This window comes from Melanotaenia boesemani, chromosome 5 (genome assembly GCF_017639745.1).
Source record: "Melanotaenia boesemani isolate fMelBoe1 chromosome 5, fMelBoe1.pri, whole genome shotgun sequence".
Classification (NCBI taxonomy): Eukaryota; Metazoa; Chordata; class Actinopteri; order Atheriniformes; family Melanotaeniidae; genus Melanotaenia; species Melanotaenia boesemani.
The window spans coordinates 39,013,179-39,027,649 of NC_055686.1; the positions used below are offsets into that span (position 1 = coordinate 39,013,179).

At 42.0% G+C, this 14,471-nt stretch overlaps 1 protein-coding gene across 5 annotated transcripts in view; it reads left to right on the plus strand.

The window, feature by feature from the left end:
* The first annotated feature begins 130 nt into the window (after positions 1-130).
* The window catches only part of LOC121640835 (solute carrier family 12 member 6-like), a 32,910-nt gene continuing 18,569 nt past the window's right edge, over positions 131-14,471 (plus strand). For all 5 annotated transcript variants that reach the window (XR_006010583.1, XR_006010584.1, XM_041986724.1 and 2 more), the window contains exons 1-6: positions 131-337; positions 9,074-9,168; positions 9,703-9,831; positions 10,878-11,024; positions 11,114-11,168; positions 14,274-14,404. Coding sequence is in view for 3 of the 5 variants with exons in the window: in XM_041986724.1 (XP_041842658.1) it covers positions 9,124-9,168; positions 9,703-9,831; positions 10,878-11,024; positions 11,114-11,168; positions 14,274-14,404 (507 nt within the window). In the remaining 2 variants the exon portion in view is untranslated. The remainder of the gene's footprint in view (positions 338-9,073; positions 9,169-9,702; positions 9,832-10,877; positions 11,025-11,113; positions 11,169-14,273; positions 14,405-14,471) is intronic.

Sequence of the window (14,471 nt, forward strand, 5' to 3'; positions counted from 1 at the left end):
ACTAGCTCATCTCAGGTCAGCACAGCCCCGGTCCACCCTGTCCCTCTTCCACCTCCCACACAGTACCCTCCTCTTCCTCACTAACTTTCCCAAGTGAGCTGCCATGACATCAGTGCGCTTTACTGTGACGCCCACCAAGGCGGAGGACCTCCCGGGACTCGACGACACGTCGCCTGACATCAGCTCGCGCGTCGGGACAACCCGCGTGCGCTTCGGCTCCAGGGAGAGCGTCAGTCGAAATGACCTGCTCAGCGAAGCGTCAGCAGGTGTGACAACTACCCGCCACGGGAGGAGGAGGAGGGGGCCGATACACCAGAGCACTGCAGCATAGAACAAGGTGACTAAAACACACACACGCAGGCATGTTGTGTTGTTTAATGTGTTTTAGGGTTGCATATAAACATCTCAGCATGCTGACACACATGCTCTGGCGGTTATGTTGCATCTTAATTCCTGCACAGGGACTCCGCTGCTTAATCCATGTGTTTGAGACTGTGCACACAGCCGGCTTTCTATCACAACAAAGTGAGGAAAAAACACATAACGCCACACCTTACTGAGACCACAGGACAGTGTCTTTAGGATTACTCTCATATGATTGTGTGCGGATGTTTTTATTCAGGCCTCTCGCTGCCTTTTGAAGCTTTGTCGGTGCTTTTTTGATACAGGCTGTGAAGGCAGAGAAGGTTTTGACAGAGTTGGTGAATCTGTGCTGATGTTGTGTCACATGATTAATCACACTGTCGATCAGCTTGTTCCCACTCCTAGAAAGTAAACATGACTGGTATGAAAGGAAAAAGTCTGGAGTGACACCACGGTTCATTACATATTGCCATGGCAACAGGAAATCTGTAGTCCAGTGATTAATTAAAACATGTGCAAACATAAATGGAAATACAGTATATAAGGCAAAAATAGTTTGTACAATTTTAATTAATTCATTCTAAATTGTGTCCTTGCGCTAACTCTGATGGTCACTTTTTAGTCTCAGTGAAGGTTTTTATCTGGGTAAACAAAGGAGAAATAAATAAAATAATTAGCTTTAAAGTCAGTTTGGGTTGACTGACCCTGTTAGACATGTTTTCTTATCATTGTTTGTATGTCTCATTTTCTTAATGAGACGTGTAATAAGGCATTATTTTGCCTTACTGGGGGAAAATCTTGATCGTCTCTGTTTCTCACTTTTGTTCATCTTGTTTGATGTTTGTTTAAACATGCCCAATTTTAATTTTGTATAGAAAGATTTGGAAACTTTGCTTTAACCTGGATAGAGTTGGATAAAAAAAACGTGTCGTGTGTGCGTTTTTCCCTGCCATAAAATGTATTTTCATGTCTTAATGCTTACCTATAGTATATACTTTTGGGGCATTTTCTTTTAAGTGTCCAGCAAATTTCATGGAGGAAATCAGTAAGCTAAGTTCCCTTTTTACAAGACAGATTTTCACGCTCACAGTTTCAGAGGCTTCCTTCGTCATCTGAAAAGAGAAGTGCTATTTTCTGAGTCATCATTATGCATGAAAGCAGTTAAAAGTGTACTTTAAATTTGTGGCTCTTTGGATTAATTACTTTTTTCTAAATTGGCTTAAATCCTGGGAAATGTAGGTGGTTGTACAGAAAGATTGAACAGATTTCAGCTTCAGCATTACTGCAGTGAACAGATGTTGAGGACATTAAAGCAGCTGCGTGCTGCTGTGAACAGACTTAAGGTTAAACTTTCCACCTACAGATTAGATCCGATTTCCTGCTTTACTTAATGGTGGCTGACAGCAGAAGCCTTTTCACATGGACTCAGTTTGAACAGGTTCAGATGAGTTGGCCACTAAATGTAATTCAAGACGAGAATCCCTATGACGACACGGAGGAAAATAATAAAAGGTGCTTTACATACGAAAACAAAGGTAACAGAAAAGAAGTGTGTTTCCTGTGAGTCATTCGAGCTGCAGCATCATGTAGAGCGTGATAAGAAAAGTTTGTAAGAATAGCTGTGCTGATTCACTGGCTCAACAAAGCGCTGTAAGTATGGAGAGCAGTAACTGTATTAGCCACACTGATCCACTTAAGCAGTTGCATAGTTGTAAGAATGCCCCGTGTTCTTTAATAAGCTTCCATAAATAGAAATGGAGACAGTTAATCCGATTCGATCAGGCTGTTGTGATGCAGCGGCTGGTTCTGTGCCGTCCGGGGAAAAAAGGGATACGGCGTCTGAAATGAGAGTAATTATCAGCTGAAATAGAAAAGCTTCTTCTTGTTGACATGAGTGAGTGTCAGAGAGCAGCTGATGCTCCGTGATCCATTTTTTTCACACCAGTAAAGTTGGTTACTGAAGCTTGATGTGCATCAAGTCCACAGATGGAAACTTCTGGGTCCATCAGCTTTCTGCTTCAGTGATTGCTCCCACGCAAACATCTCTGGCTGGGGGGGCTCACACCTAAACACACAGCTGCGCCTCCTCATGTGAAGGGGGTGTAAATGTTGTAGTTGAGCCACTGAGGCATCAAGAGGACACTAAAAACTCACAGATGAGACTTGGTGCCACAGATTTTTAGTACCATTGGTGATATTTACAGCTCAGGAGGATGTGGTGGACTTTTTCCCATCATTTCAAAAGACAAGATGATACAAATTCTGTTAGTATTTATTATGAAACCTTATTCTTATTGCCATCCTTTAACACACCAGTTCCTCTTTTTCAAGTCTTTTCTCAACATCAGCCAAATGGCCAGGCTAAAGAAACTGAAGACTCAGCTCCTGTAATAAGCTAAAGCCTAACAACACTGTGGCTAAAATATACCACACAACAAAGTCATGCAATCGAGGACAAACCCAAATGATATCTAGCTGATAATGCACCCTTGCTCTAAGCAAACAGGACTCTGATACAAGCAGTCTGTGTGCCCATTAACAGCGTGTTAAGATGCTGTAAATAGTCAGAAATGCCACACAACCTTGAGATTTATTTATACATATTGTTACTGTGAGAAAGAAGAAAATTAGAAAATTTGACCAAGGCATTAACATTTTGAAGCAAATATCAGTATTTTTTATCTTAAAAGTCCAATTTGAATACTGAATTAATTTACATTTTGTGGCTATTGAAAGCATTAGCTAGCTCAAACACATTACTACATCGTTTGTGGCAATTCAGCTTGATTTGTATTGCTCCAGTTCACAAACAAAGTCCATATCAAAAGCACTTTACAGACATTTCAAGCCAAGCCATTGTGATCCAATTAAAAACAAATCCACATTAGTCCAAGCAGAGTTTAAAAAGAAATAATAAAATTGTGTATGTTCCTTGCAGAGTCCAGAATGGTCTATTAGTGTTTTATCTTTGTCAATCAACGGTCAACATGAACAAAGGTTGTTGGTAAATATGCATAGAAGAAGCAGTTTTGGCTGTTGTACCTTAAAACTTCAGACATTATGTTTAACATCTTCTTGACTAGGCCTGATTTGTTCTGCCTCCTATCTGAAATGACACACCTAAAATAAATGAAGTAAAACCCCAGTTCTCAAAGAGTTGGGACAGTGTGTAAAATGTAAATAAAAACAGAAAGCAATGATTTGCTAACCTCATAGATCCATATTTTTTTCCAAATTAAACATAAACAACATATCAGGTGTTGAAACTGAGAAATTTGACCATTTCATAGATAATATGAGCTAATTTCTAATTCAGTGGCAGCAACACATCAAAAGACTTGGAAAAGTGGCAACAAAAGGCTGGAAAAGTAAATAGCACATATCAAAACAACTGGAGGAGCATTTGACAGCTAATACTAGGTTAACTAACAGCAAGGAGCATTTCAGAGAGGGCTGAGCCTCTCAGAGGTAAAGACAGGTGCAGGATTACCAGTCTGAGACAAGCCAAGTTCAAAATTCTGGAGGCAGTTTCAGAAAAAATCTCCCTAAACATAAAATTGTAGTGACTTTGACGATCCAGTGTATAATATCATCAAAATGTTTAGAGAACCAGGAGGAATCTCTGTGCAGAGGGAACAAGGCTGAAGGTCAAAACTGGGGAGAATTGCATTAAAAATAGACATGATTTTCTTCTGGAAATTACTGCATGGACTCAGGAAAACCTCCAGAAATTGCTGTTTTTGAACACAGTTCACCATGAATTCCATAAATACAGGTTAAAATGACATAGTGTAAAAGATAAGCCAAATGTGAACATAATCCAGAAAGACCACTGTCTCCTCTGGGCCAAAGCTCATTTAAATTATCTGAAGCAAAGTGGAAAACTATTCTGTGGCCAGAATGATCAAAATTTTAAATGGCTTTTTAGAAAGCATGGATGGCGTGTCCTGCAGACTTAAGAGGAGCATCCAGCTTGTTATCAGTGGACAGGTGAAAAAGCTGCATCTCTGATGGGATGGCGCTGCATTAGTGCCTATGGCGTGGACAGCTTCCAGATTTCAGCCAGACAATGCTGAACCACATCCTGCATCCATCACAACAGCATGGCTTTGCAAGTCCAGGTGCTGAACTGGTCTGCCTGCAGTCCAGACCTTTAACCAGAAAACATCTGGAGCATCATGGAAGCAGAAATCCAGCAACCAAGGTCCAGGACTGTAGGGCAGCTAGAATCCTGCATCAGACCAGAATGGGACAACATTCCTCTCCTAAAACTCCAGCAACTGGTTTCCTCACTTCCCAGACGTTTCCAGACATGTTAGAAGAAGAGATGCTACACCATTCTGAACATCACCCTGGAACTACTTTTTACACCGTGCTGAACATCACCCTGGAACTAATTTTTACAACCGTGGCTGAACATCACCCTGGAACTACTTTTTACACCGTGCTGAACACCACCCTGGAACTAATTTTTACACCGTGCTGAACATCACCCTGGAACTACTTTTTACACCATGCTGAACATCACCCTGGAACTTCTTTTTTACACCGTGCTGAACATCACCCTGGAACTACTTTTTACACCGTGCTGAACATCACCCTGGAACTACTTTTTACACCATGCTGAACACCACCCTGGAACTACTTTTTACACCGTGCTGAACATCACCCTAGAACTACTTTTTACACCGTGCCGAATATCACCCTGGAACTACTTTTTACACCGTGATGAACATCACCCTGGAACTACTTTTTACACCGTGATGAACATCACCACTGGAACTACTTTTTACACCGTGATGAACATCACCCTGGAACTACTTTTTACACCGTGATGAACATCACCCTGGAACTACTTTTTACACCGTGCCGAACACCACCCTGGAACTAATTTTTACACCATGCTGAACATCACCCTGGAACTACTTTTTACACCGTGCTGAACACCACCCTGGAACTACTTTTTACAACCGTGCTGAACACCACCCTGGAACTAATTTTTACACCGTGCTGAACATCACCCTGGAACTAATTTTTACACCATGCTGAACATCACCCTGGAACTACTTTTTACACCGTGCTGAACATCACCCTGGAACTACTTTTTACACTGTGCTGAACACCACCCTGGAACTAATTTTTACACCTTGCTGAACATCACCCTGGAACTACTTTTACACCGTGCTGAACACCACCCTGGAACTAATTTTTACACCGTGCTGAACATCACCCTGGAACTACTTTTTACACCATGCTGAACATCACCCCTGGAACTTCTTTTTACAACCGTGCTGAACATCACCCTGGAACTACTTTTTACACCGTGCTGAACACCACCCTGGAACTACTTTTTACACCGTGCTGAACATCACCCTGGAACTACTTTTTACACCGTGCTGAACACCACCCTGGAACTAATTTTTACACCGTGCTGAACACCACCCTGGAACTAATTTTTACAACCGTGCTGAACATCACCCTGGAACTACTTTTTACACCATGCTGAACATCACCCTGGAACTTCTTTTTAGCAACCGTGATGAACATCACCCTGGAACTACTTTTACAACCGTGATGAACATCACCCTGGAACTACTTTTTACACCGTGATTGAACATCACCCTGGAACTACTTTTTACACCGTGCTGAACATCACCCTGGAACTACTTTTTACACCGGGCTGAACATCACCCTGGAACTACTTTTTACACCGGGATGAACATCACCCTGGAACTACTTTTACACCGTGCTGACATCATCCTGGAACTACTTTTTACAACCGTGATGAACATCACCCTGGAACTACTTTTTACACCGTGATGAACATCACCCTGGAACTACTTTTTACACCGGGCTGAACATCACCCTGGAACTACTTTTTACACCGGACTGAACATCACCCTGGAACTACTTTTTACACCGTGATGAACATCACCCTGGAACTACTTTTTACACCGTGATGAACATCACCCTGGAACTACTTTTTACACCGTGCCGAACATCACCCTGGAACTACTTTTTACACCGTGATGAACATCACCCTGGAACTACTTTTTACACCGTGATGAACATCACCCTGGAACTACTTTTTACACCGTGATGAACATCACCCTGGAACTACTTTTTACACCGTGATGAACATCACCCTGGAACTACTTTTTACACCGTGCTGAACATCACCCTGGAACTACTTTTACACCGGGCTGAACATCACCCTGGAACTACTTTTTACACCGGGATGAACATCACCCTGGAACTACTTTTTACACCGTGCTGAACATCATCCTGGAACTACTTTTTACAACCGTGATGAACATCACCCTGGAACTACTTTTTACACCGGGATGAACATCACCCTGTTCTAACGGGGTGATGAAACGGGGTTGGTGTCTTCACAACTTTAAGGACTGTTTGTATACTCTTGGTCTCAAAAGAAAGCTGAGACGTGAGATTAGTACTGAAGTGTCAGAATAAAGATGTGAGTAAATTGCACAGTAGAAAATTGAAATGTTTATCTCCTCAAAGAAAACCACATTACTGTTAGTGAAAACCAGAGGATAGCAGCCCGTTTTAGGAATTAGTGAAAATGTCTGATGAGGAACTGTGCAGAAGTAACCTGAAATTAACCTGAGGTGTCACACAGGTTAGTTTCTCAGAAACCCATCCCCAATGTTGATGATAAACGCCTATAACAATCACCTGAGTAAGGAAAACTGAGGGATAAGCCCCCAAATTCACCTTAAAAACACCACGAGGATCCAGAAAGAAGTGAACCCCAAGATAGCTTGTCACCAAACAATAACCCTTCATCTTCATGTACACTACCAGGACCTTCATGATTTATTTCAACGGCAGTCGTAGAAGAACACTTTGGCAGAGGCTTTTTTTTAGATGGAATAAAACTTTTGTCCTCAACACAACAAGTAAGACACGCTTAATGATTTTCACATTTTTTTTCCTTTCTTCAGCTGCTAGCTTGAAGACTTTCAGTCACACACCAGACAGGCCTTAAATTTTCCAATGAATTTTATTAAAAATGTGTGGAAATAAAGCGGCTAACTGCTGGCTGTGATGGACTGGCGACCTGTCCAGGGCGTACCTGCCTCTTTCCTACTAATTGCTGGGATAGGCTCCAGTTTCCCCGCGACCCTGAACTAGACTAAGCCATGAAGAAAATGAATGAATGAAATAAACCAGCCATCTCTACCACTTAGTTTGGGTATGTAATGCCAAATAACTGTCTCACACTATGACCCATTTCACTATTTTTACTACATTCTTGACAGTCATCTTCGTGGTGAGCGCCTTGCATGGCAGCTTCCGCCATCAGTGTGTGAATGTGTGTGTGAATGTGTGAATGAATATGTGTGTGAATGTGTGAGTGTGTGTGTGAATGGGTGAATGTGATGTAGATGTAAAGCGTTTTGGGTATCATTCCAGGTATATAAATACAGACCATTCATCTTTACATTTTATAAGAAAAAAACAACAAAAAAAAACAAAACATTTTTGCTATTATTGTCCAAACGAAAAGAATTTTTTTTTCTAAGTCCGAACATTTACAGGGTAAATTACCCGTCAACCATTTTCTCAGTTATTTGTTTGAGCTGTAAAATGTCAGAAACAGTGAAATAAATCACTTTGAGAAGTTGTGTGAGACATAAGCTTTCAAATGTTTTCCTACCGCGATCATCAAAATTCATTTGACCCTTGACCAGGTTTGCAAGAAGTGACAAATAAAGCGTGAATGTACGGATGGAATGGAGAGGTGGCGTTGTCAGGCCGCCAGCCTGGCTCTGCCCAGCGGGTTAGGTTGCTGTGGGCCATCCCACTGCTGTGTGAGAAATACGCGAATCTACGTTCATCCAACAACTTTGTCTTTGTTTGAAGAGAAAATGCTGTAATATGATTAATGCACATAGTTGTTGGGGGAATAAGGTAAATATGCAGTGAATGATTAGTCATGTATCACTTTTAAAAAACAAATATCCTTATCAGCCATCGGCTCAGTGTTTCCCACCGTGCTGCTGATTATTGACTAGCAAGTTGTTTTTGAATGTGTGGAACGAGTCAGATTCACACTCAGTAACTTTGGGATGGGAAGTTAACACCAGGAGCCAAATGCTCTGCTATTTCTTTTACTTGCTTAAAAACATGCAGCTGTGTGGCATGCTTACACTTGCTTATGGAGCGAGTATGGAGCATTTCAGCAGAGGAGGAGAAATGAGGAAAAAGTAGACTTTGTGTTTTAGAACTTCTTTTAAATTGTGTGCTGACATTTTGCTTTTATTGCTGTGTTCACAGACATAAGTAGGATTTAATAAAAAAAACACAAAAATGGGGGAAATGAACTGGCGTTGAGTCTGCTGCGTGGATACTTTTAAAATTAGAGGCACAAACAAAAGGGCGATAAGAGAATGTTTGGTGTAATTATTTGTTTTAATTATGGGTCTCAGCTCGTGTCCTAGTGTGAAAGAAACTGGAGTTTTGCTGCCGTTTGCGTGTCGAAGCCTGGAGGGACGTGATGGTGCTGAGTCCGGGGATCTGTGCTGGTCGAGTCAGAGCTGAACCAGGGACACGGTGGCGGTTGCTTTCATTACGCTGTGCATGAATCTGAGTGCAGCTCATCCCTTCTGAGGACAGCGGTGATGAGTCCTCTTCTTCGTCCAGTCTCCTGCTCTCCTCATCCTCACTCTGTTACTCTGTCCAGGTGATGGAAATTCGAAAATCTCCAACGTATACATCAACAACACTCATGGGATGGATGATGATGACTTCTATGACAGAAACTTGGCCTTGTTTGAGGTGTGAAACACAACATTGTCCAAGCACATTTCAGTCATGTCACTTGAATTCTGCACATGTGTTTATTTGTTATTAATAGAGATGAGATGAGAATAAAGAACGAAGTGCCACATTCTGTCTCTGTATTGCAAAATTTTCTGCTAGTCAGCGACTGATGGCTGCAGCTAATTTCAGCTTGTATAGATTACAGACTTCTCAGGCAATAGCTCTCTTTTCTCTCACCTCTTTATCAAGTATCTGTTTGCCTCTTCTCAATGTCCTGCTTCTTTTACCTCCTCTTTGTTTCCTTTCTCTATCAGTTATTTGACATCCGCTTATTCTTGGCTCTTTCTTCCTTCCCTGTCTTTGTGTCTGTTGTATACGCTGTTTTTGCTTTTTGTCCTGCTTCTGCTCCTCTTCTCGCATCCTCTGCTTCTTCACTTTGCTTGCTGTCCACCTCCAGCTTTCATTCCTGCTTTCCCAATTCACCATGTACCTCAATAATCATTCCTTCTCCTCACGCTTTTATCTCCCCACTTCCTCCTCAACCAACAGGAGGAGATGGACACTCGGCCGAAGGTGTCTTCTCTTCTCAACCGCCTGGCGAACTACACCAACCTGACGCAGGGGGCCAAGGAGCACGAGGAGGCCGAGAGCATCGGTGAGAAGAAGAAAGCTGGCAAGGTTTGTGCAAATCACAAACACAAACAAAAATAGAACGATAGAGTTTGAAATGATCATAATCACTATGGATGACTTGAGATGATCTAAAGAAATACGTTGAAATGAAATGAACAAATCATCCAAGTGTTCATCAGTCATTATTGGTCATGGAGTTCCTGTCTAGAAGTGTCCTATCTTGTGACTCAAAGTACACGAGGATGTGACCCTGATGTGCACTGCAGTGCTCTCTGATAAAGCTGACCGAGATAAGACGGTCTGTTGTGGCTCTGAGTAATTCAGCGTTGTCACTCTTCTCTGATCGTACTCGCTGGCTTGTTTGCCAACAGATGGCAGGAGAGAGATAAACTGAACATTTCTGATCTTCCCTTCTCGTCCTGCAGTGTGTTCAGAGTAAGCATTAACATACGTCTGGTGAATCAGGGAATGATTTCCACATGGTACCTGCTCACGAGGATGCTGTTGTAGCTTAGCTAGAGGAGAAGAAAATTAAAAACACTGACATGTTTAGAGGTTAAAAAAAGGCCAGTCGAGGTTAGAAATGAGTGGAGATCTTGAAAACTCTCAGTTGGAGTTATTGTTCCTTATAATGACACCTCTTAGCCCAACAATGTAAGAAACAATAGTACTTAAAAAAAAGAAGAAGAAAAGAAGGTGGGGTTATATAGCACCCACCCCACGCTCGCTTGTCCAACCACCCCATCAGGTCCCCATTCAGTTCCTAAAATACTAAGTTTAAAGGTTCATGATCATATTCCAACAATTATAACACACATCATTCATGGGGACATTTTCTACGTAAAAAAATATATCTTAACTCACATGGGGAGGGGTGTAGGTAGGATTTAATAAATAATAGTAATAATAGCATTTTACATCATATTACATTATTGATGCATACTTATGTGTACACACACACACACAAACACACACCCACATATATATATGTGTGTGTGTGTGTGTGTGTGTGTCAGAGTCAGAATAGAAATTTAGGATAAGGAAATGATTCTGTTGTACAATAAATGAATTATACTCCATTTCCCTTTCAGTCACCACAGATGGGGACGTTCATGGGCGTTTACCTGCCGTGCCTGCAGAACATCTTCGGCGTGATCTTGTTCCTGCGGTTGACCTGGGTGGTGGGAACGGCTGGGGTGCTGCAGGCCCTCTGCATCGTCTTCATTTGCTGCTGCTGTGTGAGTGTCTGTGCGTCAGCAGACAGGCATGATGACAGAAAATGAGAGCGCTCTAAAACGCTGCTTGTGTGACTGTCTCTCCTCTCCAGACGATGTTGACTGCAATATCGATGAGTGCAATCGCCACTAATGGAGTTGTACCAGGTATTGCTTCATCTCTACAGCTGTCCTTTGCTTTTTGCCCATGCATGCAGAATTAGGCTCGGACGTATGGCCACAAAAAGCAGATTTCATCATTTATAGACAGAATGCAGATACATGACACAGAATCTCATTATTTCCTACAAAAATAACTTTATTTGTCGGTACATATCTTGCAAAACACAGCGAAAGTCGTCCTCTGCTTTTAAGGCATCACTGGTTACACTGGGAGCATTGGGCTGCCACATTCAGCACCCGTCAGGGGTTGAGGGCCTTGCTCAGGCCCACAGTGGTTTTTACCTTAGTTGCCAGCCCGGGTACTTGAACCCAGGTTCTCCAGACCCGAGCCCACCTCTGTAACCACTAGGCTACCACTCCCCCTTTTTTTCATTTTGTTTAAAAAAAATGATGATTGTTGTTCTTAAATTGGTCATTGTAGGGCCCTATGATTTAAATTTCACAGTGAAACTGGAATTAATTGTAAAATGCAGAATATTGTGGAATTCCATCCAACCCACTCGCTGTGTTTGAGCTGCAGCTGGAGGCCGTCCTGGTTGAGCAGCCGGTTCTTGTACAGACGCTGCAGTTCGTTGATGCAGCGCTCCCAGGTTAGAATCCCCACCTAGGCCCTTTGCTGCAGGTCACCCGCTCAGGTCCACTGTCCAATAAAGGCCCGTAGAGCTGAAAAACCCCACCCATCACATGGTTAGACACTTCCCGGAAAAATTAGGTTTTCATGGAAAAAAAAATAAAAAATTCAGGGAAAAATAGAATCTGGAGAAAAACTAAAAGGGATTTCATTTGGCCCGATAACAGTACTATTAAATGCTATTTGTATTCTGATTACTGTCGACCCGTTCTGGGTATACAGTTGATAGAAAGGACGATGATACAGTACAGGCAAAGGCAAAAAAGCCCAAACAGGCTAATATCAGGCGTCCACCTACAACAAAACAACTATGAGAACAAAGAGTTAAATTAGCTCTACTAAACACTAGGCAAAAAAATCTAAACATCCAGATTGTAAAAACAAAGCGATGTTTGGACGAGGGAGGTGCCAGCCCTGATGAGGCTGCATTAGTTGGTTTATCCAGCGCTAGCTGCTCTTTGCAGACGGGGGTTGGGGTTAGGTTAGCCTAAGCTAAGCTGCTAGCTTTAGCACATGATTTGTATCAGTCACACCCGACAGTAAAACACAAGCAGTAAAGACAGGCTTGTGCGGATCTCTACTTGTTTCTGACCTAATCCACGTTTTTAGGTTGATCATCTTAAGTTTGCAAACCTAACAAATGACATCTGCCAGTGTACAGTTGATTTTCCATGTTACTTTTCCAAGTTTTCCATCTCATCTTCCAGCTGTAGAAGTGCTGTTAAAGTACACGTTTTTCTAACTAGTGTTGTCTCTGTTTGTCCTGTCTGTCCCTCTGTCTGCCTCCCCCTCTCTGCATGTACATACATTAAAAACGTAGGATATTTACCTGCCATCGGCTTCAACTTTCACAGAAATGCGTGAAAACGAATATCGCAAATGTGAAAGTTTGTTTTTTTCATTTTCTTTTACCTCTAGCATGTTACATGTTAAAAACTAAAGACCTGTGTAACATAGACCGTAATGGTTAACGTGCGTGTAGCGTTCAGCATTCATGCCATGCTTTGTTTCTCACCTGAGCAGCTTCAAACTCTCCTGCTTTCTCACCATCTCGTCTCAGATGGTCGCTGATATTTTCTGTATCGTGGGTGATGGAAAGAACTAAAAACAAAAGCAAAAGAAAAGTGTTTGGTTTCTCAAATACAGCTGAGTACTGCAAATCATTCAGCCGGGCCTGATTTCTTTACTTTTACTTTTACTAAAAGATCCTCACCATTTTTAAGTTCCTATAGTAGTTATTTAGCACAGCAGCACTTCTTAAGAAGAGGTAGGCTGTTCCATAAGTTTAAGCCCACAAACTTGTCTTCATTTACGTTTTGTGGCAGTGAATTATACTTCTGTAATAAAAAGCTGCATTTTGGAAACCAAACGCTGCGTTCTGAGCTCTCAGCAGTAGAAAATATGTAGTTGCTCCTAATGTCTGACTCCCCTCCATGCACTCTGTTTTCTCGCCACTTCAAACTGTATCAGCAAACTGTGAATGCTGTTTGTTTCTGCTCACTTGGGGAGCTGGTTGTGCCATGAACAGGGTCTTCAGCTCAAATTCAGGTTTGACTCGGAAACAAAAGGCTTCGATGATGGTGTAGCTTCACACATCAGACCCACCGATGGCTGTTCTCCAGACATGAGAAAACTCAGCTAGCTGGGTCATCTTTCTGTAAATCCCTGCTAGCTAGATGACAAACGCTCCATAGCAGCAGTTAGAAACATGCTGATGAATGTGGATAAGTTGAATTATCTGAATTAAAGTTGTATTTAGGTGCGCCGCCCCTGCGGCTGCTGCCTCAGTCTGCCTGATCCTGCTTGGACGGGTTGTACTGGAAGAAATTTTGTTGTACTTGTGTAGTGACAATAAAGTTGAGTCTAAGTCCATAATATTCTGTATATGAGTTACTGCAGCTAAACAGCTGATTCATTGATCTTTGAATCAATGTATTGATGCATCCAGTAGACTTATTTTAATCCAGTTCTCTGAGTGACACGAAAGAGCAGCTGTCATTTGCAGATTCTTTCTTTCTTTCTTTCTTTCTTTCTTTCTTTCTTTCTTTCTTTCTTTCTTTCTTTCTTTCTTTCTTTCTTTCTTGCTTTCTTGCTTTCTTTCTTTCTTTCTTTCTTTCTTTCTTTCTTTCTTTCTTTCTTGCTTTCGTTAACGTGTCATGTAGATAATTATGCTTACTTCTCCAAGCATAGCAAGACGTCTCTCATCAGCTGTCCTCTTTTCTCTCCCTCTACCTCCCGATATCATAATGTAACTAACCATTCATCCCAAACACTCTCTCTCTCTCTCTCTCTCTCTCTCTCTCTCTCTCTCTTATGTCCCATTGGCTCTTTCTACATTCCTTTCCTTTACACCATCTCTGTCCTACCATCAACTACCTTCCTTCTCTTCCTTTGCATTTTCACCTCTTCCTTTCCTCGTGTACCACCTTTCTTTTTTTTTTACCCTCTTCTCTGTCCAGCGGGAGGCTCCTACTTCATGATCAGTCGGTCTCTGGGTCCCGAGTTTGGGGGTGCTGTAGGCCTGTGTTTCTACTTGGGCACCACCTTTGCCGGGTCCATGTACATCCTGGGAGCCATTGAAATCCTTCTGGTGGGTTCTTGCTGCCTTTGCCAATTAGTGTTTCAGTGATGCACAATGAACAGCAGATGGTTTGATG